Here is a 25,352-nt window from a genome sequence, read left to right on the forward strand (position 1 = left end):
AAAAAGTTTAAAAAATGGTACTAAATGATGCTAAACGAGAATCTCGGTTCCGTCCCATTTAATGGATAGTTTCGGGACAAAAGTTCTGGTACCACAGTTCATAATATGAGTTTTTCTCATTTCCTATATGGTCAGCTAATTATAGCCGGAGGCTGCTCACCGTTCTTGTCGTTCTTGTTATTGAGATTCACTTAGAGGAGGTATGTACTATTCGTTTGTCATGATTGTTGACTCTTAGTAATCACTTCTATTTCGGGTAATAAGTGGCGCACTAGTACGATCCAAAACTATTTACGAGTCAAATAGGCACTTTTTATATGAGTTTTATGAAGTTGAATTTGGTTGATTTTTTTATTTACATTTTATATACGTGTCGTGTCAGGCGACTATTTGTAATGTCCACGTTCCAAATGTGGGTATTTTATTCTGAATATGGGATAGCTATCTTTAACATTAATTTTCTTTCGAAATTTTGACCATTCTGATGTTCGGACGCCATTTTTAGAGGTGGTTGGTTTTTAGGTGTTTGATTCATCCATCAACTTTCAAGGGATTTCTGAACGAAGCATGTAATTGATCCAAATTCAGTGTATTTAATCTTTTTAGACTATCATTTGATTCTAGCTTTAAATCGTTTATAACTTAAGGTTTTAATTTATTGATAAAACTATTTTAATGTATGCATTTGTGAGTATTAATTACCTTTTTTTAATGAAAATTTTTATGTTATCACTAAAAAGCAGGACTAAAATAATAAAACTACATACCCTAATCCTAATGCTTGGTTTTATATGATCTGATGTGTAAATGACAACATACAAACAAAATCATTCAAAGTATAATTTCCTTTTCCTTAACAACGAACATAATAATGTTTTGTTGAAACACTATCCATAAAATTATTATTTTTTCATTGCTTTTTATTTATTTATTTTTGAAGGACTGATAGTTGTATTATCTGTTTTGCACTCTTTAGTTATGATCATTTATGAACTAATAAAAGTAGGTACGTAGTACGCTAGTCATGGATTATCTAGCATAAGGAAATAATTAGAATAAAAATAAGGTGCTTATTGAACTCACGACCTCTATTTTAAAAGTGGCGTGAAAGTATCAATTAGCATATGGTAGATACCACTACTATTCTATTAATTAACAAGTTTTTGATAATTATTTTGTATAAATATTTCATTAACATACGACAATATTGTGGACTTATACAGCAAAACACGTATGACACTTGAATAAAACTTGTGATATTTAGAGCTTTATAATTAATACTGATGTGCAGGACCGGTCCGAATTCATTAGATGTCCTAGGCGAATTAATATTTTGGGACCTTCGGAAAGTAACAAAAATTTAAATATAAAAAATATACTCAAATTTTTTGGATTTAGTTTCCATATAGTATATTGGATTGAGTATATATATAGTATATACCCAAAATTTTGTTGGATTGAATATATATATATATATATATATATCTCTCTCAAATTTTGGAGCTCAATCGAACAGTTAGACCCAAGCCTTGCTGATGTGTTTATTTACTTAATATTTTTACAATAATATTCATTTGACATTAGTGTATTTTGACATTAGTGCGTCATCATAAGTATTGCCTTGTACATATAGTGTTTATTTGCGGTAAAAAGGTAGTTGGCTGATAACTAACTTGACAGATTCATTCACGTCAGGAATAACCAAATTTCTCTACAACAAAGCTTGAATGGAATATCTTAAAAAGTAAAATAAATAAAGAAAGGTACTAATGCCACCTTTGAGTTTAAATAACTCAATTTTCTTTAAGTTAATCTAAAGGCATTCTTATTAATTAGACATCATGACCCTTTTCCTAACAACATTATAAGCTCACCAACCTATCTCTAACCTCCATATTCCTATAAAATTATTAATTCCCATAAGCTAATTTTATTTTAGTTTTTCTTGGCCGATTTTTTTTTTTTTTTTTGTGGTCTTTCCCTTTTTTTTCTCCTTAATATTCCTTACGTGATTCTACTCCCACTTGAATCATTCGTTGCCACGATTTTAATAACTTGTGTTAAATGACATTGTATAAATGATTATGGTATGAAATGTGGTTCATAATTCTAATTATCTACTAATCAAAATATGATTGACAATGTAATATCAGATGATAAAAGTAAACAGATATAAATTACGCGAACCATGCATGTGTGAGGGTATCAAAATCACATTGTAGAAAAAGGTATAAAGACACTGCACATGGCGGGGGGGATTCATAGCGCGTGAAAATTATGGACCACCTTCCAAAAAGCTCTTCCTTCTTCGCTACTCAACTTGCGTTTCCTCCAATTCAATATATATATATATATATATTTATCGAGTCTATGGAAACTTGGGTGATCTTGGAACTTGAGATGGTTGAGTCTCAGTAGCAACGACATATGATTATACAATAATAAAATGTATTAGAACTTTCAACAAAAATACAAGATGAAGCTTACACACAATCATTTAGAAAATCGTACGCTCTAATACAAGTCACGATAATGTTGAAAGTTCTCGTCTTGGAGCAAAAGAAAAAAAAATCCACTTGAACATCTAATGATATGACGTCGTTATACATCTTGTATATGAAGGTGAAAGTTTTGAATAATATTGATTGTTCTTTGTGTTTGAATATCTAATGTAAATGATAACAAAAAATTTGAACGAAAAAAAGAAGAAGAAGAATGTTCGAGATTGATTAAGCTAACAACTCAATTTCGAGTTGAACCTTATTCGTATAGAGTATGAGCTCAATTTGAGCTTAACCCACATTTACTCGTTTAAGAAGCTCAAATTAATACACACTCATTTAGAGCTTGACCGTTTAAACAATATATATATATATATATATATATATATATATATATATATATATATATTTGCCAACATTGATATGGTTCTCCGAAATCATTAATTGATAGTCAATTAGCTTGCTAGCAAACTCTTGGAAATCAAGGTTACAAAGCTCATAAGCGAGCTTATTCATGGGCTTTAAACGAGGTTTACAAGCGTATTTGAGACGAATGTATGAGAATTCAAGAATAATTAATTTATATGAGCTATAGAAAACCTTCAACTTCAAGTTTGACAAGTTTATTAAACGAGTCTAGCGCGAGCAAGCTTCTATCGAATTGATCTTCGATTAGCTCATGAATGGTCATTTATTCGAGCATCAATATTCATATTAACCGTACTTTAATTAATTTGACAAGTACTTCTCATGATTATTATGAATATGCTCACATTCTTCTTTTTAATAACAATTATAACAAAAAAAAAACAATTGACACGTACATGCATGGTTATTCTATGAAATTGATGACTGAATATGATTATTCAATTAATCAGTTGTGTTGTTTGGTCTGAAATAAACCCTGATTTTGAAGATGCCCTGTTTGGATAGTAATTTGAGACATTTCAAGTGACCAAGAAAGTGACTTATTAACTTTTTAAAAAAGTGACTTATTAATTATTATTAATACATAGTGCATTGTCTACAGCCTGGCATAGCTCAATCCCTGGGTTCTCTTCTTTAGTATCTTCTGCAAATAAAATTTTCACAAAACATGAATTCAGACAAAGGAGAATGTCACCATATAACTAGACAATATTTAAATATGTCAATTGTCATATTTAACTCCTTCAAGAAGTACACAGCTACAAAATTTATTACTTATATCAGTATTAAATTTTGGGAATAAAAAGGGCATTATAGGATGTAATAAATTTTTAATTAAGAAGAAGTATGGCTTGAAATCAATTTTGATTTTAAATCATTATGCGTAAGCGTGACAATCATATGAATGTGCCAGAGAAAGGAGTGACCATATGATCAGTCAAAACGGGTCCACTAAATTAGTAAGATACTTTTTTCAAAAAAAAAAAAAAATAGTAAGATACTTAAAAGTAAGGATGAGCATCAGACAGCAAAAGAGCAAAAATAAAAGTATAAATCAACAGAATTTAATTAATTAATTAATTGAAAAAGTATAACTGTTCGATAGGATAGCATGTGGTTGGACTTGACATGTGCCAATAATAATCAATGGGCTTATTAGTTAACAAAAGTGATAAAGGTAAACATTAAACTTAAAGCATGGCTTTCATTAAGAAATCATGAAAAGGTTTGAAGTTCTAAGGGTTTCATGAATTGAGAAATACTTATAATATAATCAAGGTTTAGTAAGAGTAACAAACATTCGGATTAAGCAACATTCATTCATTCCCATGACTTTCACCTATATGAACCCACGTTGAAAGTGATTCTATATACCCCACAAAAGAAAAGAATTGATATTTAAATTAATGGTCCCATTGTTATATTTCACTGTCATGATTCTTCTTTCCACTTCACCTATGGAAAAAAATGTGAGTGTGTGACCATATGTTTCTATACCTAGAAAATAAGACTCTTTTTAAATGAAATCTTAAATATTAATGCTTAACAAATAGACATACCCTAGTAACAAGACTACTGGCTAGAGTATTTAGGGAAGAAGAAACAATTTTTTTTTGGGTTATTAAGTTATATAGTCACACGGTTATAGTGAATTGAGATATAACCCACCTTTCGTTAATTTCTTGTAAATAGCCAAGTTAACTTATTAACAGATTAATAAAAGACTTATTTAATCTAGTCAAACATATAAAAAAAGTAGTTAATATGCTGTCACGTATGCAAGTTGGCTATTTACAAAGTATTTACTAAAGGTTGACTAATTTACAATTCATATAGTTTAGGTGGCTTAAGTAGCCAATTTTTTTTTTTTTTTTTTATGTGATGTGAATGGTCCGTTAAGGAGCAAGTGTAGTATTGAAATATTTTTTTTTAACATAAATAGTTCTTTAATAATCATGAGAGTAATATTTTGGTCTCTATAAGTATTTTTCAGCACATATATCCTTAAATTGTTGATTTTGTAGCATTTTAGTCATCTGCTAAAAAATAAATTTAAATTTATGAAATCCAAACCCAAGTAAACAACTTAAAATATATTTACATGCTTTATCAAGGATAGTCCCACATCGACTGGGTATTACGATCCTGGGCTCTTTATAAGGCTTGTGGGTTACTCCTCTAATTACCAAGCTTGGTTTTAGATGGAACCCCACACCTTTGAGATGGTATCAGAGCGGGGCCCATTCTCGATTGTGGGCTACCTGATCGGGCCTATACTTCACGCTTCCAGTGCCTGTGCCAGGTTCCATCTAAAACCAAGCTTGGTAATTAGAGGAGTAACCCACAAACCTTATAAAGAGCCCAAGATCTTAATACCCACTCGATGTGGAACTATCCTTGATACACCCCCTCACGCGCACAGGCACATGCACACATTAGCACATGCACTGGAAGCGTGAAGTATAGGCCCGATCAGGTAGCCCACAACCGAGAATGGACCCCGCTCTGATACCATCTTAAAGGTGTGGGGTTCCATCTAAAACCAAGCTTGGTAATTAGAGGAGTAACCCACAAGCCTTATAAAGAGCCCATGATCGTAATACCCAGTCGATGTGGGAATATCCTTGATACACCCCCTCACGCGCACAGGCACAGGCACACATTGGCACAGACACTGGAAGCGTGAAGTATAGGCCCGATCAGGTAACCCACAACCGAGAATGGGCCCCGCTCTGATACCAAGCTTGGTTTTAGATGGAACCCCACACCTTTGAGATGCTTACAACTAACTTGTATTCTTTTAAAACAAACAAATTGTTTTTTTACCAGTACTCTAAGAAACACTAAACTAAATTTAAACAACTTTAGATTTTTGGGATGATATTTTTTTAAATGGTATTTTCTAAGAGTTTAAACAAGTTATTTCTATATTCAAATATGCTTTAAGCTATTTCGGCGTTGATTATATGAGAAAATATCTTTTTTGAAAATGAGTAAAATGCTACAAATCCAAATTATAGCCTAATGAATAGTTTATTGACATAAATCTTACTCTTAGTCTTATTATAATTTCTTAGAAAAGACTATAAGACTATTACATTTAGCTTGAACAAGAAGAAACTAACAAATAAAATATTTTTATTTAGTGAGAGTGAGTATAGTGACTGGTCAATGAAGTTGGTGTATCATTCCTACTTTATAAATGGGGTTTCGGTGCATTCAGCGAGTTTGGCCATCCTCCAAATAATGCACCATAAATACACAGATATATATATATATATATATATATATATATATATATATATATATATCAGTAAGCACTCCTTATGTAAAACATTATGATCGTTCATTTGCATTTTTTTTTATTGCATTTGTGTGCTTGTTGCCAATGGGTAGGTCACGTCAACCAACATTTTAAAATAAGCATGTAGCTAAATTAGTAATACTATAGTGCTGGTAGATATATATGTGCTTGATTATAAAGAGTAGTGGAATATTTATGCTTTGTAATTAAGGGATGTATTAAGTATATGAAGACTTTCAGGCTTTTTATTTAATGAGGCCAAATGATATTAAACCGTGGGGACAAGTCTCTTATGTGTTTTTTCATACTATTACGTGTTTAATTAGCCAAAGATTATGATCTTCTCATATTAGGAAACTATGGTTGGTATTTCCTTATGCAATTTAAAAGCAGTTCCAGAACGATCAACTTGTTGATTCTTTTTTTATGTTAGAAGAAAAAGGTTTTAGTGATGAAAATCCATGCGTGAATTTCACTTCTTTGGCAGTGGAAGATATTTTTTAGAGGGGTGCTCTATGATGTTAAAAGCTGATGTATATTGGACAAGACAGCCAATTGTTTCTGTTTGATTTTTTTCTGGGAAAATTGCCAAAAGTAAGACTAAATTAAGGTCAATTTCCAATTTCCTACTATTTTAAAAAATTTAACAAACTAGGACTAGTAAAAAAAAGTCTAATGAGAGATACACAAAATTCTACCTATTATACCATCATCCTAATTACCAACCTACCATCTTCCCAAATAAAATCTCTTATTTTTTCTTTCTTTCTATTTTCCCGCTCGGCCCATCGAGAATTTTTTTTTTTTTTACTAGTCCTAGTTTGATAAATTTTTGAAAAAAGTAGGAAAGTGGAAATGAGCCTTAATTTAGTCAAATGTCCCTTTTTCTGAGGATGTCTAAGATATCATATCAAATTTATGATTATTTATATATCTAGATTATATATATACTAATAAAAATTACAATAAAACAAAAATATAAACGATTAATATAGTTGATTACTAAATTAGAAATATTGCCAACTTTATGGATTAATTTGAATACAAATGCAGAGCATAGTTTTGACATAGTAGTTCATCGCTTACATTATTAACTATTCTACTGAAAATTGTAACTATAAAAAATATATTGTAAATTATCCGAGCCGTATATAATTAAATTATTTTATAAACCACAGATAACTACAAACAAAAGATATCCAAATCACAAATTATTTTCTAAGTTGCAAAAAATGTCGATTATTGCTAACATATATACCAATTTTTGACGAATATTTTAAAAGAAATGAAAATTTACTTTCGATTTCCGGTATCAATGAAAAAGAGAAATGTCGATCAAATTATATGTTCAGATTTTATGTATAAATGACTCTTCAGTTTAATTGCGGAGAGAATAATATATATAATTTTGAAATAATAAAAAATACACGATGTGGTAACTCAATTCAGTGACCATCACTTATGTATGGTGCCTTAGATCGGTGGAAATCAATCCCATGATATGTCAAACACGTTACAATATGAATCGACACTCAATGACTTTATTACTAGCTACGAAGGCTATGTCTACCTTAGTGAGTGCAACTCAAAACTCTCCTAAGTCCGAGGTCTACTCACTTTCACATAAAATCTCATTTCGTGACTCCTTTTCCATGCATATGTTCTCACACAAAAACATAAACATAACGTCTACTTCTAATCAATACAGGCTCAAGGTCAAGGTACTTGTATAGAAAGTACACAACTAGAAAAAACACACCCAAGAGAGTAAGAATAACTCTAAGCCTCTAAATTCAGAAAAACACTTAAGAAAATAAAAGAAAGTATCTCGAAAGTAAAACTAAAGCGCGTGAGCGTTAAGGGTAAGCATTTAGGTCAAAATGTTGAGGAAATTAAATTTCCCTCCTTTTATCTTATTTTTCTGTTTAAATTTGTTAAAATCCAACATCAAATATAAAATCACATTTGAGTCATACATGCTGAAAAAATGACACAATCCAATCTGAAGCAACCCGCTTTAAAATTTTGCCTTTTTTTTGGAAATTTTGCGAAGATTCCATTAGAAAGATGGTAAAACACCCATAAATACAAGAGCATAACACTTTAGTACAAGAAGCGCCAACGACCTAAGCCGAAGTGAATATAACATTAAGTTAATGCTATCGCACATTTTGTGTCTACTTCCGAAAAAAAAGAACGATTAGCACAATAAAATTCGAGCATATATATGACTCTTTCAAATTATCCATGATGATTTATGGAAAGATCCAATCAATTTCGATTCGATGACCATGAATAGTATAACTCTTCAACCTGTATAAATCAAATCCTAAAAAAAAAAAAATCACTCTAGGTTTTAAAACAACAATATAAATATGCAGGTTTTAATTTGTACGGTGCTATGTAGCATAGATAGATTAGTATGTAGACAAAACCTTATTAAACAAAATAAAATGGATTTTAGCGAAAAATTATACGAATTTTCGAGGCTTTTCGAGAGGCAACTATAAAACAAAAAAACTATGTAAAAATAAAAAAAATATTTTGTCGATTTATATCCTATATCGTATTAATGTCGTAGTTGGGTTTGGTAAGATCGAGTGGGTATGCCGCGTATGCGCTATGCCATTTAACAATAATAATAAATAATAATCATATTAGCATTTCCCCTACACCCTGACCCTACAAACGCACGGGAATTATATGTTAAAACTTAAAACTCAAAAACACCAAACAAAAACAGACCTAAAGACAAAAATATCCATGTCACAAAATTAATTATTCCCATCCAAAGACAAACGCAACAATCACCTCATAAAATACTTCCAACACTGCAAAATAGTATGACTCACAACTCACAAGCATAGTAACAAAGTTTTGAGTTTCATCAGCAGTGTATGTAATATACAAGCTGTCTTAATTAGAACTCTAGAGCATAAAATAAAAATAAACAAAGTGGCAACATTACTGTCTAGTTTAGTTTCTTGTAGCACATCATATAATTTACTGAAACATGATTAATTAATATTGTTGGAGTTGGAGATCACATAATTGAGTTACATGGAGGACTTAGCGGGACCCACCGGGGGCCGGGCCCGGAGGAGCGGGCCTTGGGATGTATGGGATCATCGGAGCCCCGTGCTCGATGGGCCCGGGCTTCACCGAGGCCTTTGAGCTCGGACTCGGGTCTATGGGATGATAGTCTTCCAGAATCACCTTGCTCAAACCTTGCTTCTCCTAGACAATTAATTAAGAAGCAATTAGAATAATAAGATCATATAAATTTTTTTGCCTAAGTTGTGAGTTTTGAGTGAAGTTAATTACCATGAGCTTCCTGCTAATTATTGTCACGGTTGAAGAATCGCCACCATGGTGATTGTGAAACATGTCTGAAACTTGTAAAAAAAAAAATCAAATTAAATAAATTAGTTCAAATGGGTAATTTGAGGGAAAACGTAGGAATTGGACCATTCAATAATATGATAAGAATAAGCTATTTGATCATGTGTCACTGATGGTATAATATTGCATAAATTGTACGAAATTCGTTTCGACTCTCTCAGCTAATGATGTGCATATTGATTTTAGACGACATTTCGTCACTGCTGATCACAACTGCTTTTATTAATTTGAGTAGATACAAAAAGGACATAACTTCACAGAATCTTGGTTTGTACAGAAATACGACAATTTTCCCCAAATTTTTGCATGCGATAAATATACTTGCCAGTTGCCACAAATAATTGTTTTTTTTTTCTTCTTCTTTATGGCAAGACTTGTTCTAAATATTAGAAACATTCAAACTGAGGCGAGAGTCATGAAAATCACGAAATTTTTTCTATCCCTAATTAAAAGAGGGAGGAAAATGAAATCCTCAGAAGTAAGAAAAAGGAATTACCATGGATTTTGGAGGCAGATATGGGAGAAAGAGAACAGAAGAGCAACACAGAGAAGATAAAAAATAAGCCAAAAGAGACCTTCATTATGCAAAGAAATCTGAAGAAGCCTGAAAAGATAATAATGATAATAATAAGCAGAGTCTTTAAGACCAAACCACCATAAGAAAGATCTCCCAAACAAAATCTGAGTTTGAAAAGCTAGCTCATTTTAGAGCCAACACCGAAAGTCAGCTTGAGAGTAGAGACAGAAGATTTAAAAGAAAGTAAGAAGAACCCATATGATATGAGTGCGTTGGCTTTGAATGTGGAGCAATAATAATGCTATTTTTTTTTAAGAGGTAAAATATGCAATCGAACATGTGTCTCGTTTGTCATAAATATATTAACAAGCTTTTTAAAACTCAAGAGAGAGAGAGAAGTTATTGCGCTTGCTCAGTGGGTTTTGCAGGGAAAGGAAAACACTCATAAATGCATGCGGTGGAATGTGAGCCGTTAGAGTCATTTTAAGTTTTTTTTTAATTAAATAGAAATTAATTCCCATTTAGTCAACAATTGGGGGTGTAGCTCATATGGTAGAGCGCTCGCTTCGCATGCGAGAGGCACGGGGTTCGATTCCCCGCACCTCCAACTTTTTTGCTCTTTTGTTACTTATTTTAATTTAGTGTTTTCTTTTCCGGTGTGATGATTTTATTATATATGTTTATATGCTCTCAACAGTTACGTGACACTTGACAATACCGTTTCCATTGCCGTAAAGAGAATGGAATGGACAGAAAGAATGCTACATCGAATAATCATGGGCATAGGCGAGTCAGTACGTATGGCATAAGAGACAATGACCCTTAATTTAGGCAGTATCTTATCTCGAATAATGCTATGAAAACCGCCCATAATAATATGGTCCAACTCTATGATATTTTATAATATAGGCCAACTTTGAAGAAGAGTTGCGAAGTAACATTCATCGATTTGGTTTGGAGCGATTCGAGTCGGTATTCTCAGTTACTTGTCACATAAAATAATCATAAAGTTTGCACTACAAATAAAGGCCTAAGAAACTCATGTTAGTGTGGGTATAATTGGATTGATTCAATCAATTTTACATGAGCTGAAACTGATCTAACATTATAATTTCTTTTGGGGCGATTCAAGTCGATATTCTCGGCTATTCGCACATAAAATAATTATAAAGTTCCAACACGAATAAAGGCCTAGCGAAAACAATAAGAAACAAGTGATTGTCCAAGAGTTTTGACCATCGCCGAATTTCCTACTGAAATTGAAATGTCGAAGTTGTTATATACTTCGCAGGCAAAAACAAGTCATCATCTAAGCAAAAAAAAAAAAAAAAAAAAAAAAAAAAAAAAAAAAACACTTGTAAAATTAAGCATGTGTTTTGATTATTCAATACTACAAAAATATAGTTATACTAACACTTGTAATAAATCCCATGGGCCCGCCGTGCACATGTAATAAATCCATTAAAATTTTCTTGGGAAATTGCTCTAAATAGGAGTAAATAAAAGGCTTTTTACTTTTTTGGACTTTTTTTCAAAAAGGTCACAAATAGGACTTGGTAATTAATTTTGATTTATGTAATTACCCTTTTACCCCCGTGAATATTAAAATTTAAATAAAAAATGTTACTATTTTATTAATGACCGGATTCACCTTCCTCTTCATTTACCTTGCCTCCACGTCACCTTCCTCTTCATTTACCTTGCCTCCACGTCACCTTCCTCTTCATTTCTTCATTGACCGAGTTTAACCACAAGAGAGAGAGAGAGAGTGAGAGCGAGCGACAAAAAAAAAAAAAAACCGTCCAACTTCCTTAACCAAATCGTCTCGATTTGTTTTTCAAACTCCATAATCTCTTCGTCACTCTCGTCCATTCTTCGCCCAAGAAATGAAGATAAAGAACAAGTCGCCGACCAAACGCCCCCCTAAAGTTCCAAAACCAAACCCTAAAAAGAGGAGTCTTCCTCAATCATCGGCTGAAACTCCACCTCCAGTGACGCATGCATCCCCGCGTCGGAGTCCACGCGTGACTTTTGGCTCGGAGTCACCAATGCAAAACTCCCCGGCGAAGAAATGGAAGAAGGTTCTTGCGCCGCCGAAGAAGAAGAGGAAGGTGGTTCTTGAGTCGCCTTCAAATTCTGACTCCTCTGTTCCTTGTACATCCGAGAGACATCAGAAGGTGAGTTTTTTTACTTGCATGTTAATTTTGTGTTGATTATGTGTGGATTTTGTGTTGATTCATGGGTTTGCATGTTTATTGTGTGTTTCATGTAACTGTTAGTTTGACAAAAGTGTTCATTTTTTACGTTATTGGGGATTATGTGTGTATTTTGTAAGAAAATTAGATTTTTCTAGGCTTGCTCATATTAGATGTAGGTTCTATGAATTGTTTTGTGTCACACATTTCTGGGTATCGTGATAATTGTGTCATGAAATTTATGGATTTCTGTGACAATTGTGTCACGAAATATATGGGTTTCGTGACACCTATGTGACGAAATTTCTGGGTATCGTGACAACTATATCACGAATTTCTGGGTATCGTGACAACTATGTCACGATACCCTGAAATTCGTGACACAATTGTAGCGAACCCCATAAATTTCGTGACATAGGTGTCACGAAACCCTAAAAATGTCGTGACACAATTATCACGAAACGCAGAAGTTTCGTGACACAAGAGTCACGAAACCCAGAAATGTCGTGACACAATTGTCACGAAAACCACAATGTTTATGTGTTTAATGTTCCAACTCATATGTGTTTAATGTTTTAACTTTTATGTGTTTAATGTTGTAATTTTTAGGGTTTCATACGAAGGATAAAAGAAGATGAAATAGAGTCCGGCTACTCGTTCAACTTCCATGGGAACTTGGACGATTTCGAAAAGGAGACCGGCATGACCGCCAACCAAAAAGACTTATTCAAAAAGACGTGTTTTGGGCAGTTTCTAGACATGCCCTTGATAACAAAATCGTCCAGAATAATAAGCCATTTGGTGTTGAGATCTGGTTATTATGATGAGGCCGGTGCATCTAACGATTCTCTGGTCATGGAGATTGGTGGAAGACCCCGCGAGTTCACCAAAGAGCACTTTTCCCTGATCACAGGGTTAAGATTCAGCGAAAACTACGCAGAACAACCACGGTACGCTAATGTGGTTGAGGGAGGGCTATACAATGTCACCTTCTGTAATGGTGCTCTTTGCCGGAAAAGGGCCAACATTGGTGCAGTCCTTGAGAGTAGCCACGAATGGCCAGATGAGAGGAGGGTGAGACTACTCCTCCTCCACTTTCTGTACAATGTTCTCTTGGCGGCCGAGAAGACCGTCAACCTCCCCTGCGATAGCTACATCAAAATGGTGGATGACCCGGTTGTTTTCAACAACTACCCATGGGGAGACGTCGCCTGGAACTTCTTTCTAGGTTCTATCGTGGGCTTTGTGAGCAAGGCCAAGACCATCAAGGAGGGTAAGAACCCAAAACTCCACCTGCCGGGTTTCGTGCTCCCACTCCAGATATGGGGTTACGAGTGCATCCCACGATTCGTGGAGCTGGAGTTCGCCTCAATACTCGTTGCCGACGCAACGCCGCTGATGAGGCGTTGGGCTACTAAATCAGGGAAGGTCTTGGAGTCCCAACTACAAAAGATTCGATTCCAAGAGGTATGAATATGATTGATAAGAATATGTACATTTAATTAAATTTTGATTAACTTCGGACCTCTTCCAGATCGAATTCAAGCCGATCGGTGGTGAGGTAGAGTCTGCGAAAACTGCGAGGACTGTTGTGAGCCCTTCTGAGAAGAGGGGGAAGAAGAAAAAAGAAGACATTGTTGCATCATCATCAATTGAGGTAATGGTTTCTTAAGTAAAGTAAATTCGTGATTTTATGGCACGAGTATACGTGATGTCGTGACATCTACGTCACGAAAGTATGTCACGAATATAATTGATTTCGTGACTTGTATGTCACGAAAATACTTAATTTCGTGATTCTATTCTCATACAAAATTATTTGTACATTGCAGATACGCATGTCCGCAATGGAAAAGGATCTGAAACATTTCAGAATTGAGTTTCTTGAGTGGAAGAAGCAGTTTTCCACTGAAATGCGATCCATTTCAGAAACCTTGAAAGAGGTTCTGGACAAGCAACAATCTCAGGATGATGATTTTGTCAACCTCTAGAAATATGAGGAGGAGGTGACGGAGAAGCAAGGAGAAGAAGAAGAGAACAAGGAAGAGGAACAGGACAAAGAAGAAGTGAAGGACAAAGAAGATGAGAAGGACAAAGAAGAGAACAAGGGAGAGGAGAAGGACAAAGAAGAGGAGAAGGAAGAAGTAGTTGTGGACAAATCAAATGAGTTGGAGAACAAAGAAGCCGAGAAAAATGATGAAGATCAGCCATCTATTGGAGGCCAATGTAAAGAAGATGATCTGCAGAAGAAAAAAGATGATAGTGAAGACGACGAAGACGGTGGGAGAGGTCCTGAAGATGAAGGGCCAAAAGAAGTAGACAGGAACCAAACGCACGCTGATGGCGGCGAGGACCAGACCCAAGCCGGCGAGGACCAGGCCCGAGCTGAAGAGACCCAGGAGTCTAAAACGCCTGTGCGACGTCCAGAGGCGGCTGATGAGGTCTGTTCCTCGTTGTTGAAGATGCCTGGAAAGCTCATAATGATTTCATCATCTGATGAAAAGCCTACTCGCCATAGGAGGGCGCCAGCGGTCTTCACACCGACACCCGCGCCGGCTGTGTTTACGAGGTTCACACGACCACTTCGGCCACCGTCAGTCTATCCATTCTCCTACCCTAAAGACGAGATTTCTGTGGGAGATATTGCAGCAATGGCTAAATGGATTAAAGTTGGTCTTAAATCGAATCACAAAAATGCGTAAGTATCTTTCTCCTTCTTACATATATTGTCTGGTAATTTTAAATAAAAATGAGATCTAATACTTGTGATTTTTCAGCAGTCCGAAGTACAAGTCACCAGAAGAAGATTTATCTCCCTCGTTCCATTTTACGGTGGTTGAGATTACATCGAAGACGTGGTTTTACTCTTTGTGGACCCCGGTTGAGTGGCTTACGGGAGAGGTACGTCCGCTCAACCAGGTTTTTTAGAGCCAGGGATGACAAACACCACTGCACTTCGTGACGTTTTTTGTTTTTTGTTTGTGTCAATGTAAATAGATAAAACCATGATTTTTCTAGCTTTGTTGTGACCTGTTTTTTATTTGGTTTTTTGAACTTCATGTAATAAATTCTATATGTCGTGACACTGAATTTCTGAACCTGGATTTATTTGTTGTGACCTGTTTTTTATTTGGTTTTTTGAACTTCATGTAATAGTCAACTGCATTTATTTGTTGTTAATATTTAGTACGTGACAACATTGTCACCAGAAACTGTGTTGTTGTCACCACATGAAGATAAGAATCTGGTGACAATATTATCACGAAGTGAACACTTATATGTCACTGATTTCTGTGAATTTTTTATTTTGCAGCATATGGACGTCATTTTCTACTACTTGAGAAAGAAGGGGAAGTATGGAAATGTCCGAAAGCCGTTTACGACAACCAACTCGTACTTTCTACCAATGCTCACCCGATGCCATGATGCTTGGTCCAAAGCGAAGAACAAGGACGTGTTTGATTGGACGGACCATTTAGTTGTGCTTGACTACATAACTGCCGAAAAACAAACAGGTTTTGCAAACACTCCATGGGCAGATGTTAACACTATCTACGTCCCTGTCCATGTGCCGGACCACTGGCTCCTTGTCGTAATTTCCCTAAGCCGTAGAGCGCTAACAATATACGACTCTATGGACTCGAAGTATGCACGCAATGTTCGTGATAGCATACAGATGATGGCGGATTTTATCCCCATTGTGTTGGCCGTCGTCGGTTTGGGAGATGGCAACTCGGAGCCATTTAAAATAGTAATAGCGCCTATGCCACAACAATCCAATGGGTAAGATCTCTTCTCATATCATGTTCTATTTTGATGTATATTTAATACTAGTAAGCAACCATGAACAGGGGAGACTGTGGCATGTTTTGCGTAAAGGCCGCCGAATTTATGATCCATGGGATTCCGGTGAGTAGTTTGCATCAAGACAATATTTCCATGTACAGAAAGAAGATGGCAACCGAGTTGTACAAGCACGGGGCATTAAAGATGGCAAACAATGTTGAGTCAGACGAAGAGAATTGAAAGTAGGAGAAGCGATTAGTGATCCAAACTTTTTAAATAGGGTGAAGTGTATTGTTTTGGAATGTCTTTGTGATGGCGGTGTGACTCTTAATTCTCCTTTGTAGAATTTGTGTGACAAGGTCGTCACTAAGACATGGTCTATGTTTTATAAGTACGTATAGGGGCCAGTAAATTATTAAATATGTAACTCTATACTCTTTTGGATGTGATTATATGAAATACAATTCATATGATTTATATGAAAAAAGGGGATTTCGTTACTTCTCTGTCACGAACAGTGGCAACTTCGTTACTTCCCTGTCACGAAAAAGGGGCACTTCGTGACGTTCCTGTCACGAATATTGTGCACTTCGTGACGTTACTGTCACGAAAAATGGGGATTTCGTGACGTTCCTGTCACGAAAAATGGGGGCTTCGTGACGTTCCTGTCACGAAAAATGGGGATTTCGTGACGTTACTGTCACGAAAAATGGGGGCTTCGTGACGTTCCTGTCACGAAAAATGGTGATTTCGTGACGTTCCTGTCACGAAAATGAAGTCTTCAAGTCACGAAACGGTACGTTTTCGTGACATACCAGTCACGAAATTGTTCCCTTTGATGGAATTTAATGAGAAATCTCTTCTTCTTTTCATTAAATCCGTCGTAGGGGATAAATGGTTGTTATGAATATTAAAATGATAAAATTTGAAAAATAAATGGACAGCCGTTCTACTTACCTAGAATATCAAGAAAATATGAGAATGATAAATGGTAAGTGAGTTCTACTTACCTAGAACATCTTGACGAGCTAATGTGTTTTGTATCGTGAAGTGTTGTTGACATACATTCATTTGTCCCATTTCATTTCATCATCTCAAAGGGACAGAATTTAAAGTACTCTAATAAACATATAAACATAGGTAAATGAGGTTGAACGTCATGTCGTCCGACATGTCGATTTCAAATCTAATTTATCCTTAATGTTGGAATTTTTTTATTAATAGCGTTCGTAGTCCTCCCAAAACAACTCATTTAAGAGTCTATAAGATGTCATGACGTTCCTGTCACGAAAAAAAGGGGCACTTCGTGACGTTCCTGTCACGAATATTGTGCACTTCGTGACGTTACTGTCACGAATATTGTGCACTTCGTGACGTTACTGTCACGAAAAATGGGGATTTCGTGACGTTCCTGTCACGAAAAATGGGGGCTTCGTGACGTTCCTGTCACGAAAAATGGTGATTTCGTGACGTTCCTGTCACGAAAATGAAGTCTTCAAGTCACGAAACGGTACGTTTTCGTGACATACCAGTCACGAAATTGTTCCCTTTGATGGAATTTAATGAGAAATCTCTTCTTCTTTTCATTAAATCCGTCGTAGGGGATAAATGGTTGTTATGAATATTAAAATGATAAAATTTGAAAAATAAATGGACAGCCGTTCTACTTACCTTGAATATCAAGAAAATATGAGAAGGATAAATGGTAAGTGAGTTCTACTTACCTAGAACATCTTGACGAGCTAATGTGTTTTGTATCGTGAAGTGTTGTTAACATACATTCATTTGTCCCATTTCATTTCATCATCTCAAAGGGACAGAATTTAAAGTACTCTAATAAACATATGAACATAGGTGAATGAGGTTGAACGTCATGTCGTCCGACATTTCGTTTTCAACTCTAATTTCTCCTTAATGTTGGAATTTTAATAGCGTTGGTAGTCCTCCCAAAACAACTCATTTAAGAGTCTAGAAGGGAATGTCATGACGTTCCTGTCACGCAAAATAGTGATCTCGTGACGTTCCTGTCACGAAAAATGGGGACTTCGTGACGTTCCTGTCACGAAACATGGGGACTTCGTGACGTTCCTGTCACGAAAACTGGGGACTTCGTGACGTTCCCGTCACGAAACATGGGGAATTCGTGACGTTCCTGTCACGAAAAATGGGGATTTCGTGACGTTCCCGTCACGAAACATGGGGATTTCGTGACGTTCCAGTCACGAAACATGGGGATTTCGTGACGTTCCTGTCACGAAAATGAAGTTTTCAAGTCACGAAACGGTACGTTTTCGTGACATACCAGTCACGGAATTAAAATCAAAACATTAAAACATTAAAACATTGTAAATATTGAGTACCTCATCTCGAACTACATTTTATTTCTTTCCGTCAACCCCCCTTTGGCAAGCCGGAAAATCTTTATGGTCTTCGATAATAGCTCCCTTTGATTTCAAAAATTCCTCCCAATTCTCGCCGAATATTTCTTCAAGAACGGAGTTAGCCATCAAAACCGGAGATTTGTAATCCTCACCTGCATGCATCTCTACATACTCGTTGTATTCAGCGTCGCTCATGTCATGACGCTTCTTTAATTTCCTGGGAGGGCGCGGATATGGAATCATGTAATATCTCGCGGTCGAGTTTCTACTTCCTGAAGGCATCTCCGACGTCTCATTCACCGTCGACACCTTTTTACTCGAATCGCTTCCCTTCGTCGTTGGATCTTTAGCGTCCATTTCACCGTTAGACTCTTTCGAACAATATTATCAGTTTGATCTGAGGTAAATATTTAAGGTCGGATAAATATGAGGATTCCTTACCTAACTTTTGTACGTAAATGCTAAAATAAATTTTCTTACCTAACTTCCAAAGTTAGTTGTTCAGTAATTTAATTGCTATTAATGCCATTTATTGATATTAAATATCCATATCCCAATTACCAAGTCGGTCAAAACACAATACATAATCCAATACAACACATACACACATAAATCTGTTACCTTGAAATCTGTTTACATCATACACACATATATTACAGCAAACATCATAATAACCAACAACACAATAATCAATCTCAGCCTCCGATTTGCTCGACAGTGATGCTCAATATCCAACTGCAACTGGTCAATTCTTCTCAGCAATCCTGGAATGATTTTCTTTGCTCTTTCAGAAACTTCAGGATCAACCCATTGAAAAAAACCACACCCACCCTCTGCCTGAAAATCACCAATTATAGCCTCAAAAATCAGGTATTTGTTTCTTGTATTAGAGCATATATGAGTTCTGGTTGTATTCAAACAGGATACAATATCCGGGCTAGCTGCAAAGTGGACAACTGCAAGTCCAATATTAACCAAATACCTTTGGGACGAAAAACCCAAATACCCAAAAATCCAAACCACTCTCAGAATAGGATTTTAATCAATTTCAACCAAACATTCAAAATCAAAATCCTTACCGTCGTCACGTGGCAATTTCTGAACCTCCTACCGGGATTATCCTTGGTCCATGACGTCCTCTCGACCCATTGCACGCCGCATTTACACAGAAATTCACCTGGAGAGTCTCTCATCGTCGTCGAGTCTCTCGTCGTTGTCGAGTCTCTGCGTTCGTGCTTCGTGTGCGAAGAATAAGAGTGTTGCGATGAAGAAGCGCGGTTCACTGCCATTCTCAAGTTGAAACCTCACCGGCGATGAAGATAGATCAGACGAGAGACAGCAAAAGAGATCTGGGTCGAATTTGGGGATTTAGGGTTTCAAATAATTCTCAATTGTTTTATACGTACAAATGGTTTAAAGAGGTTTTAAAATAAAATAAAATAAAATGCTTTAAGCCCCTTGATGTCGTGACTTCTCTGTCACTAAAATGATGATATCGTGACTTCTCTGTCACGAAACAATTGAATGTCGTGATTTCTATGTCATGAAAAATGATGATTTCGTGACTTCCCTGTCACGAAACAATTGGATGTCGTGACTTCTATGTCATGAAAAATGATGATGTCGTGACTTCGCTGTCACGAAATAATTGGATGTCGTGACTTCTATGTCATGAAAAATGATGATGTCGTGACTTCGCTGTCACGAAATAATTGGATGTCGTGACTTATATGTCATGAAAAATGATGATTTCATGACGTCTCTGTCACGAAAAAATTTGATGTCGTGACTTCTATGTCACGAAGAATTGTTATTTCGTGACTTCTCTGTCAGTGAGAAATTGTTTAATGGGACTAAAACGTCACGAATGAGAAATATAAAAATCCATAACAAACATAACAAACTAAGTGAGAAATAAAGTAAAGTACAAATCCAAATTGGTACATCAAATAAAAAGTTTTAAAAAAAGGAACAATCGAGCTCATGTTCGGGGTCGGCTATGGTGGGTCGGGATCGCGTTGCGACATGTGGCTCGATTATGTCCTACTCCACCACAGCGACTGCATTTATTCCTTCTATCCTCATCCCCTTCCCATTGAGAGGGTATTCTTTTCTTTTTCGGTCTTCCGGCGGCACGAGCCGCAACATGAGGTGGATTTACTATTTTTTGCGTGACTTCCTCTGGAAAATTCCACGACTCCTCGCTGCCAATTGGATGAATTACACCTGCATAACAACTTCTCCAATATTCGGTGGTGTAGTAATTTGATATGTACTTCTCAACTGCGAAGTTTCGAACACCGCAAGCCGCAATGCCGTGGGGACAGATAAAGTTGTCAGTTTGAAAGACACGGCAACTACATGTCTTCTCTCTCAAATTTACAGCCCACTTTTGCCCCTCTCTATCAACGACTTCAAACTCGTACACCGATGATGGACGCACCTGTTCCGCACCCAATACCATTTTGTTTACGGGTTATAATAAAAAAACATCTTATAAAAAAAATTAAAAATTGAATGCCTATCACGTACCCCCAGTCCAGTAGATTTAGCGTGGTATTCTTCAAGTTTTTTATTCGCGTCAACGCAAAGGATCGTCAATGTTCCCAACGCTTTTTCTCTACGTTCGTAAAACCATTTACTCATTCTCTCCCGGAGAAAATCAAATAGCTTGGCAATAGGGAACTCTCTCGGTTTGACATTCATTGCATTCAGCGACTCGGCATTGTTTGATGTCATTATTGAGTACCTCTTCTCCGTGTAGAAACTACGAGCCCATTTTTCGTAGCCTACGTCGTTCTGAAGATACGCTCGGACTCTTGGATCTTCCTCATCTATCATAAGCATATACTTTTCAAACTCTGCATACGTGTATGCCTTTGCTGCAGCATAGAACGTCCAATTCACCTCTTTTGATAGACCTTTGATTTGGTTCTTCACGTTCTTCAAAAGATGAAACATGCAATAACCATGGTCTGAGTTAGTGAAAACCTTTTTCACACTGTTAATGATTCCCGCGTTCCTGTCAGACACTATGACCTGATGTGACCTCTCCCCGATTGCTTCCTTTAACCTTGTCAAGAAGTAAACCCACGATTCAGTAGATTCTGAATCACCAGCGCCGAATGCGAGGGGGTAAACTTGTTCATTCGCATCCATACCACATGCTGAAAACAGTGTGCCTTTATAGTAACTCTTCAAAAAAGTGCCGTCGATGATAACTACGGGCCGTAGATACTTCCACCCCCTTTTCCAAGCACTAAACGACATGAAAAAGTATTTGAAACGGTGGGATCGAGGAGTTGTGACAAGGTCGAATGACGAACCTGGATTGTTAGTCGACCACATGTACATGAATTTAGGCAGAGATCTATACGATGCATCATCGGTGCCAAACAATGATGTTAGTGCCGCCTGTCTTGACCTCCATGCTTTTTTGTAGGACATGTCCACTCCAAAATCTTGTTGCATGTAGGACATGATGTCTTTGGGTTTGCATGGTGAACATGAGGGATCGATGTACCTGTGTTTCATAGTCTCGCCTACAAATGTGGACGTAGCCTGAGGATGTTCTCCTTGTCTGAATTGTGTAGCACACGTGTGCTCAGAATCATACCTGCAAGAATGTAAGAGCAATGTTAATTTCGGGTCACCACGATAATATCAATGTAGAAATAAGTAATAAGTCACCTCCTCACTTCAAAGATCTCGGATGTAGTCTTTTTTACTCCACGAACAGACCACGCGCATGAGTCATCTCGACAAACAACATGGATATACCGTTTGTTAGAAGTCTTCGTCTTGAACGTAAAATGTTTCGTGATTGCTAACATGCATAAATGTTTCTTCAGAGTTGCTTTGTTGGCGTACAATCCTCCTTTGACTAGTCTCAGCGGAGAGTGCATATCTGACACATCAAGGTCAGGATGCATATTTTGGTTATCCGTGGAAGGCGTATCGCATTGACTCGTCCTCCTCGTTCTAGAGCAAGGCGTACTAAACCGTTTTGGAGTGCCTGAGCGCGGAGGGGTCTGCCATGGTGTGCCTGAATGACTCTGATTCGGGTCGGGGATCTCGGGAGAACTAGCCTCCGACTTAGGAGAACTAGCCTCCGACTTAGGAGAACTAGCCTGAATGTCCGCTTGTGCTGGTTGACCGGTGGTCGGAGTTGAACCAACGCCTGAGTCCGAAACCAACGGCTCTTGCTTCAATGGCTCTATATCTACTACCAAACTAAATTTGGATCTGTCCGGTTTCTCCTTCCGAAGATGCAAGTAACATTTCAAACTTAGGTCGGAGTCAATACTTACTGGGGGTACCGACCCTTCTGTCTCATAAGAAACACGGAGGACTTGATTTTTAGGTGAGCGATTGAGCGTGGCATACAATAGCTGCATAAACACCTCGTACGTTGCTTTTGCCGGTATTAAGATTCCCACTGCACACCCAGGGCCAGCCTCGTATCGTTCATGTTTCACCCATCTACCGCTATGCTTGACGAAGGTATGAATGTCTTTCATAACTACAAATAGTGGAGATAAAGTCACATTAAATTATTTTCTCATAAAACTTTATTATATGCGCAGATATATAGTAAGCACTTGAATCCATATTATATAATATCGTTCATATTTTTTCATTGCAGACTTTAGTTTCGTGACAATAGTGTCACGAAATAATTTAATTTCGTGACAATAGTGTCACGAAATAATTTAATATCGTGACAATAGTGTCACGAAACTAAAGTCTGCAATGACAAAATATGGAGTCCTGCTGAAGCTTTCGTGACTATGGGTGTCACGAAATAATTTAATTTCGTGACAATAGTGTCACGAAATAATTTCGTTTTGTGACTATATTGTCACGAAATATGGAGTCATGCTGAAGCTTTCGTGACTATAGGTGTCACGAAATAATTTAGTTTCGTGACAGTCACGAAATAATTTCGTTTTGTGACTATATTGTCACGAAAATATTGAGTCATGCTGAATCTTTCGTGACAATGTTGGTCACAAACACTGTAACGAAATGGCTATGTATGAGGGAGCTTACCGGAATAAAGAGCGAAAAGAGTGTCAATGTGGGAGCTTGCTGCGCCGGAAAGGGCAGAGAGAGACGGCGGCGAAGGTGGGTGGCCTTGGAAGACGACGGACGGCGCGAACTAAGAGAGAGATGAGGGATGGCCGTCAAGTTTGAGAGAGAGGACGGACGCCGGCTGAGATCCAGACACCCCGACGACAATGGGACACGACGCCAATGGAGGTGATGCGACGGAGACAATGGAGGAGATGAAACAAGTGCAGTGGAGAAGAAGATGAAGCCGAAATGAAAAGAAAGGAGAGATTGAGAGTAGGGTTTAGTTTTTAGGATTCTTAAAAAAAAATAAATAGAAAATAAATAAGGGTATAATAGTAATTACATAAATAGAAATAAATGAAGAGGTCCTATTGCTGACCTTTTAAAAAAAACGTCCAAAAAAGTCATTTGCCCTCTATTTACTCCTAGTTTTGGAAAACTCCCAATTTTCTTTATTTTAATTTTAATAAAGTGGTGTTGAAATGATCATGGTCATCTAAATTTCCCTTTATATTATTATTGCTCTCACAATTTTTGTTTTTGTTTTTGCATCTTCTTTTTTAAGACAATATGTAATTACCACCACCACATTATATATATATAATATCTACATATGAGATATATAATATTTATATATGTTGTACATATAAACACGAATGAAATTTTACTATGAAAAGAATTAATTTTTAAATTTTATCTTAGTGCCAACGTGGTCAATTGCAAGTAAGTCGAATGTCACTTCATCACTTAAACACTAGAACAACTTGTTTGAGCCACCAGTAATCGGTAAAAAAGATCGCAAATATTAAAAAAGTTGTCATTTGAGTTGTACTTTGAGCTAAAAACGCAAAACCAAAAATCTCGAAATGTAAAACCAAATCTCGAAATGTTAAAGACTCTTACCACAGGAGGGAGAGAGAGTTGGCGGGCGAGAGAGAGCGAGGTGAAGGGATCGACGACGGTGAGGAGATGTCTAGTCGGAGACGTGGGTGAGAGCTTGTAGTCAGAGTGAAAAGGAAGACGAAGGAATCATAAAAACAAAAGAAAAGACAAAAATGGCTTTAAACATATTATACCTAGCTTTGAGAGAGAGAGAGAGAGAGAGAGAGAGAGAGAGAGATATGATCTAATTTAATAAATGAATAAAAAAGAGGGAAGTATATTACGTTAATTTTTTTTTACTTTTAGATGTGATAAATGTTGCATCTAATGCCACTAACATTTGTCGTATCTAAACATTAAAATCCAACTAAAAAATCATTGTTTTTTGTGAAATTTAATGATGACTTTGGAGGCAACAAATCGCATTCAAAGATCTTTTAAGTGTCACATGTCGCATCTAAAAGTTATCTACAACTAAAAGTCTCTTTTGTAGTAATGGAGTAGCACTGGGCAAGTAACTTTCCAAATACTCTCTACTCACTTATCTCGGGATAATGCAATAACCACTTAATCTCTCGTTCTAACACTTTTTTTTCTTTTTTTCTTTCTAAATTGTGATATAAGATTCGCCTCTTTATTTTGCACTACCCGAATTTCATGTTATTGTGGATGAGATGCATGAGCATGGAGTTAATGAATGTAAGTATAAATATGAATGTAATTTTACTTTTCATAAGACCAACCAATTAAATTTTGTCATCACTAAAACATTAGACATCAATGTGGATTTTGTCTGTATTTTTTTTCGAATCCTTTGCTGATGCTGTTTTTGTAAGAGATTTATTCATATAGAAGACATGGTCTACTAAGTTTTTAGCA

At 36.4% G+C, this 25,352-nt stretch overlaps 3 protein-coding genes and 1 non-coding gene across 5 annotated transcripts; 2 read left to right on the forward strand and 2 right to left on the reverse strand.

The window, feature by feature from the left end:
• Nucleotides 1–9,001: 9,001 nt before the first annotated feature.
• LOC149391998 (Glycosyl hydrolase family 35 protein) lies at nucleotides 9,002–10,553 on the reverse strand. Of its 2 annotated transcripts, none has more exons than XM_089620727.1 (3): nucleotides 10,133–10,553; nucleotides 9,559–9,623; nucleotides 9,002–9,471 (listed from the first exon to the last, which is right to left on the reverse strand). In XM_089620727.1, exons 1-3 carry the CDS (start codon nucleotides 10,215–10,217, stop codon nucleotides 9,304–9,306), a joined length of 318 nt encoding a protein of 105 aa, XP_089476853.1. In that variant the 5' UTR covers nucleotides 10,218–10,553; the 3' UTR covers nucleotides 9,002–9,303. The 2 variants fall into 2 exon arrangements, with proteins under 2 accessions (XP_089476853.1, XP_089476852.1); XM_089620726.1 differs by having other exon boundaries at nucleotides 9,559–9,629; nucleotides 10,133–10,552.
• A 134-nt stretch (nucleotides 10,554–10,687) lies between these two features.
• On the forward strand, nucleotides 10,688–10,760 carry TRNAA-CGC (transfer RNA alanine (anticodon CGC)). Its single transcript has one exon. It is a non-coding gene; the product is annotated as a tRNA-Ala (tRNA).
• A 1,279-nt stretch (nucleotides 10,761–12,039) lies between these two features.
• LOC149392000 (uncharacterized) lies at nucleotides 12,040–14,478 on the forward strand. The gene is made up of 4 exons (XM_089620082.1): nucleotides 12,040–12,330; nucleotides 12,958–13,815; nucleotides 13,883–14,005; nucleotides 14,181–14,478. The coding sequence occupies exons 1-4, from the start codon at nucleotides 12,040–12,042 to the stop codon at nucleotides 14,337–14,339; spliced, it is 1,431 nt and encodes a 476-aa protein (XP_089476208.1). The 3' UTR covers nucleotides 14,340–14,478.
• A 5,896-nt stretch (nucleotides 14,479–20,374) lies between these two features.
• Nucleotides 20,375–21,918, reverse strand: LOC149392001 (protein FAR-RED ELONGATED HYPOCOTYL 3-like). The gene is made up of 2 exons (XM_089620889.1): nucleotides 21,048–21,918; nucleotides 20,375–20,958 (listed from the first exon to the last, which is right to left on the reverse strand). Exons 1-2 carry the CDS (start codon nucleotides 21,867–21,869, stop codon nucleotides 20,497–20,499), a joined length of 1,284 nt encoding a protein of 427 aa, XP_089477015.1. The 5' UTR covers nucleotides 21,870–21,918; the 3' UTR covers nucleotides 20,375–20,496.
• Between the last annotated feature and the right edge of the window lie 3,434 nt (nucleotides 21,919–25,352).

Source organism: Urtica dioica, chromosome 7 (genome assembly GCF_054948205.1).
Source record: "Urtica dioica subsp. dioica isolate 48M chromosome 7, U.dioica_male_clone48M_v1_H2, whole genome shotgun sequence".
Lineage (NCBI taxonomy): Eukaryota > Viridiplantae > Streptophyta > Magnoliopsida > Rosales > Urticaceae > Urtica > Urtica dioica.

What these genes read in the sequence shown, in the direction of transcription:
- LOC149391998 (XM_089620726.1), bottom strand. Translation starts at nt 10,217, where the DNA reads ATGAAGGTCTCTTTTGGCTTATTTTTTATCTTCTCTGTGTTGCTCTTC. An exon ending in ATCTGCCTCCAAAATCCATG is followed by an intron (nt 9,630 to 10,132) that starts GTAATTCCTTTT and finishes TTTTTTTACAAG; the next exon opens with TTTCAGACATGTTTCACAAT. An exon ending in TAATTAGCAGGAAGCTCATG is followed by an intron (nt 9,472 to 9,558) that starts GTAATTAACTTC and finishes TTAATTGTCTAG; the next exon opens with GAGAAGCAAGGTTTGAGCAA.
- LOC149392000 (XM_089620082.1), top strand. Translation starts at nt 12,040, where the DNA reads ATGAAGATAAAGAACAAGTCGCCGACCAAACGCCCCCCTAAAGTTCCA. An exon ending in AAAAGATTCGATTCCAAGAG is followed by an intron (nt 13,816 to 13,882) that starts GTATGAATATGA and finishes GACCTCTTCCAG; the next exon opens with ATCGAATTCAAGCCGATCGG. An exon ending in TTGCATCATCATCAATTGAG is followed by an intron (nt 14,006 to 14,180) that starts GTAATGGTTTCT and finishes TGTACATTGCAG; the next exon opens with ATACGCATGTCCGCAATGGA.
- LOC149392001 (XM_089620889.1), bottom strand. Translation starts at nt 21,869, where the DNA reads ATGTACATGTGGTCGACTAACAATCCAGGTTCGTCATTCGACCTTGTC. An exon ending in CTAAATCTACTGGACTGGGG is followed by an intron (nt 20,959 to 21,047) that starts GTACGTGATAGG and finishes GGTGCGGAACAG; the next exon opens with GTGCGTCCATCATCGGTGTA.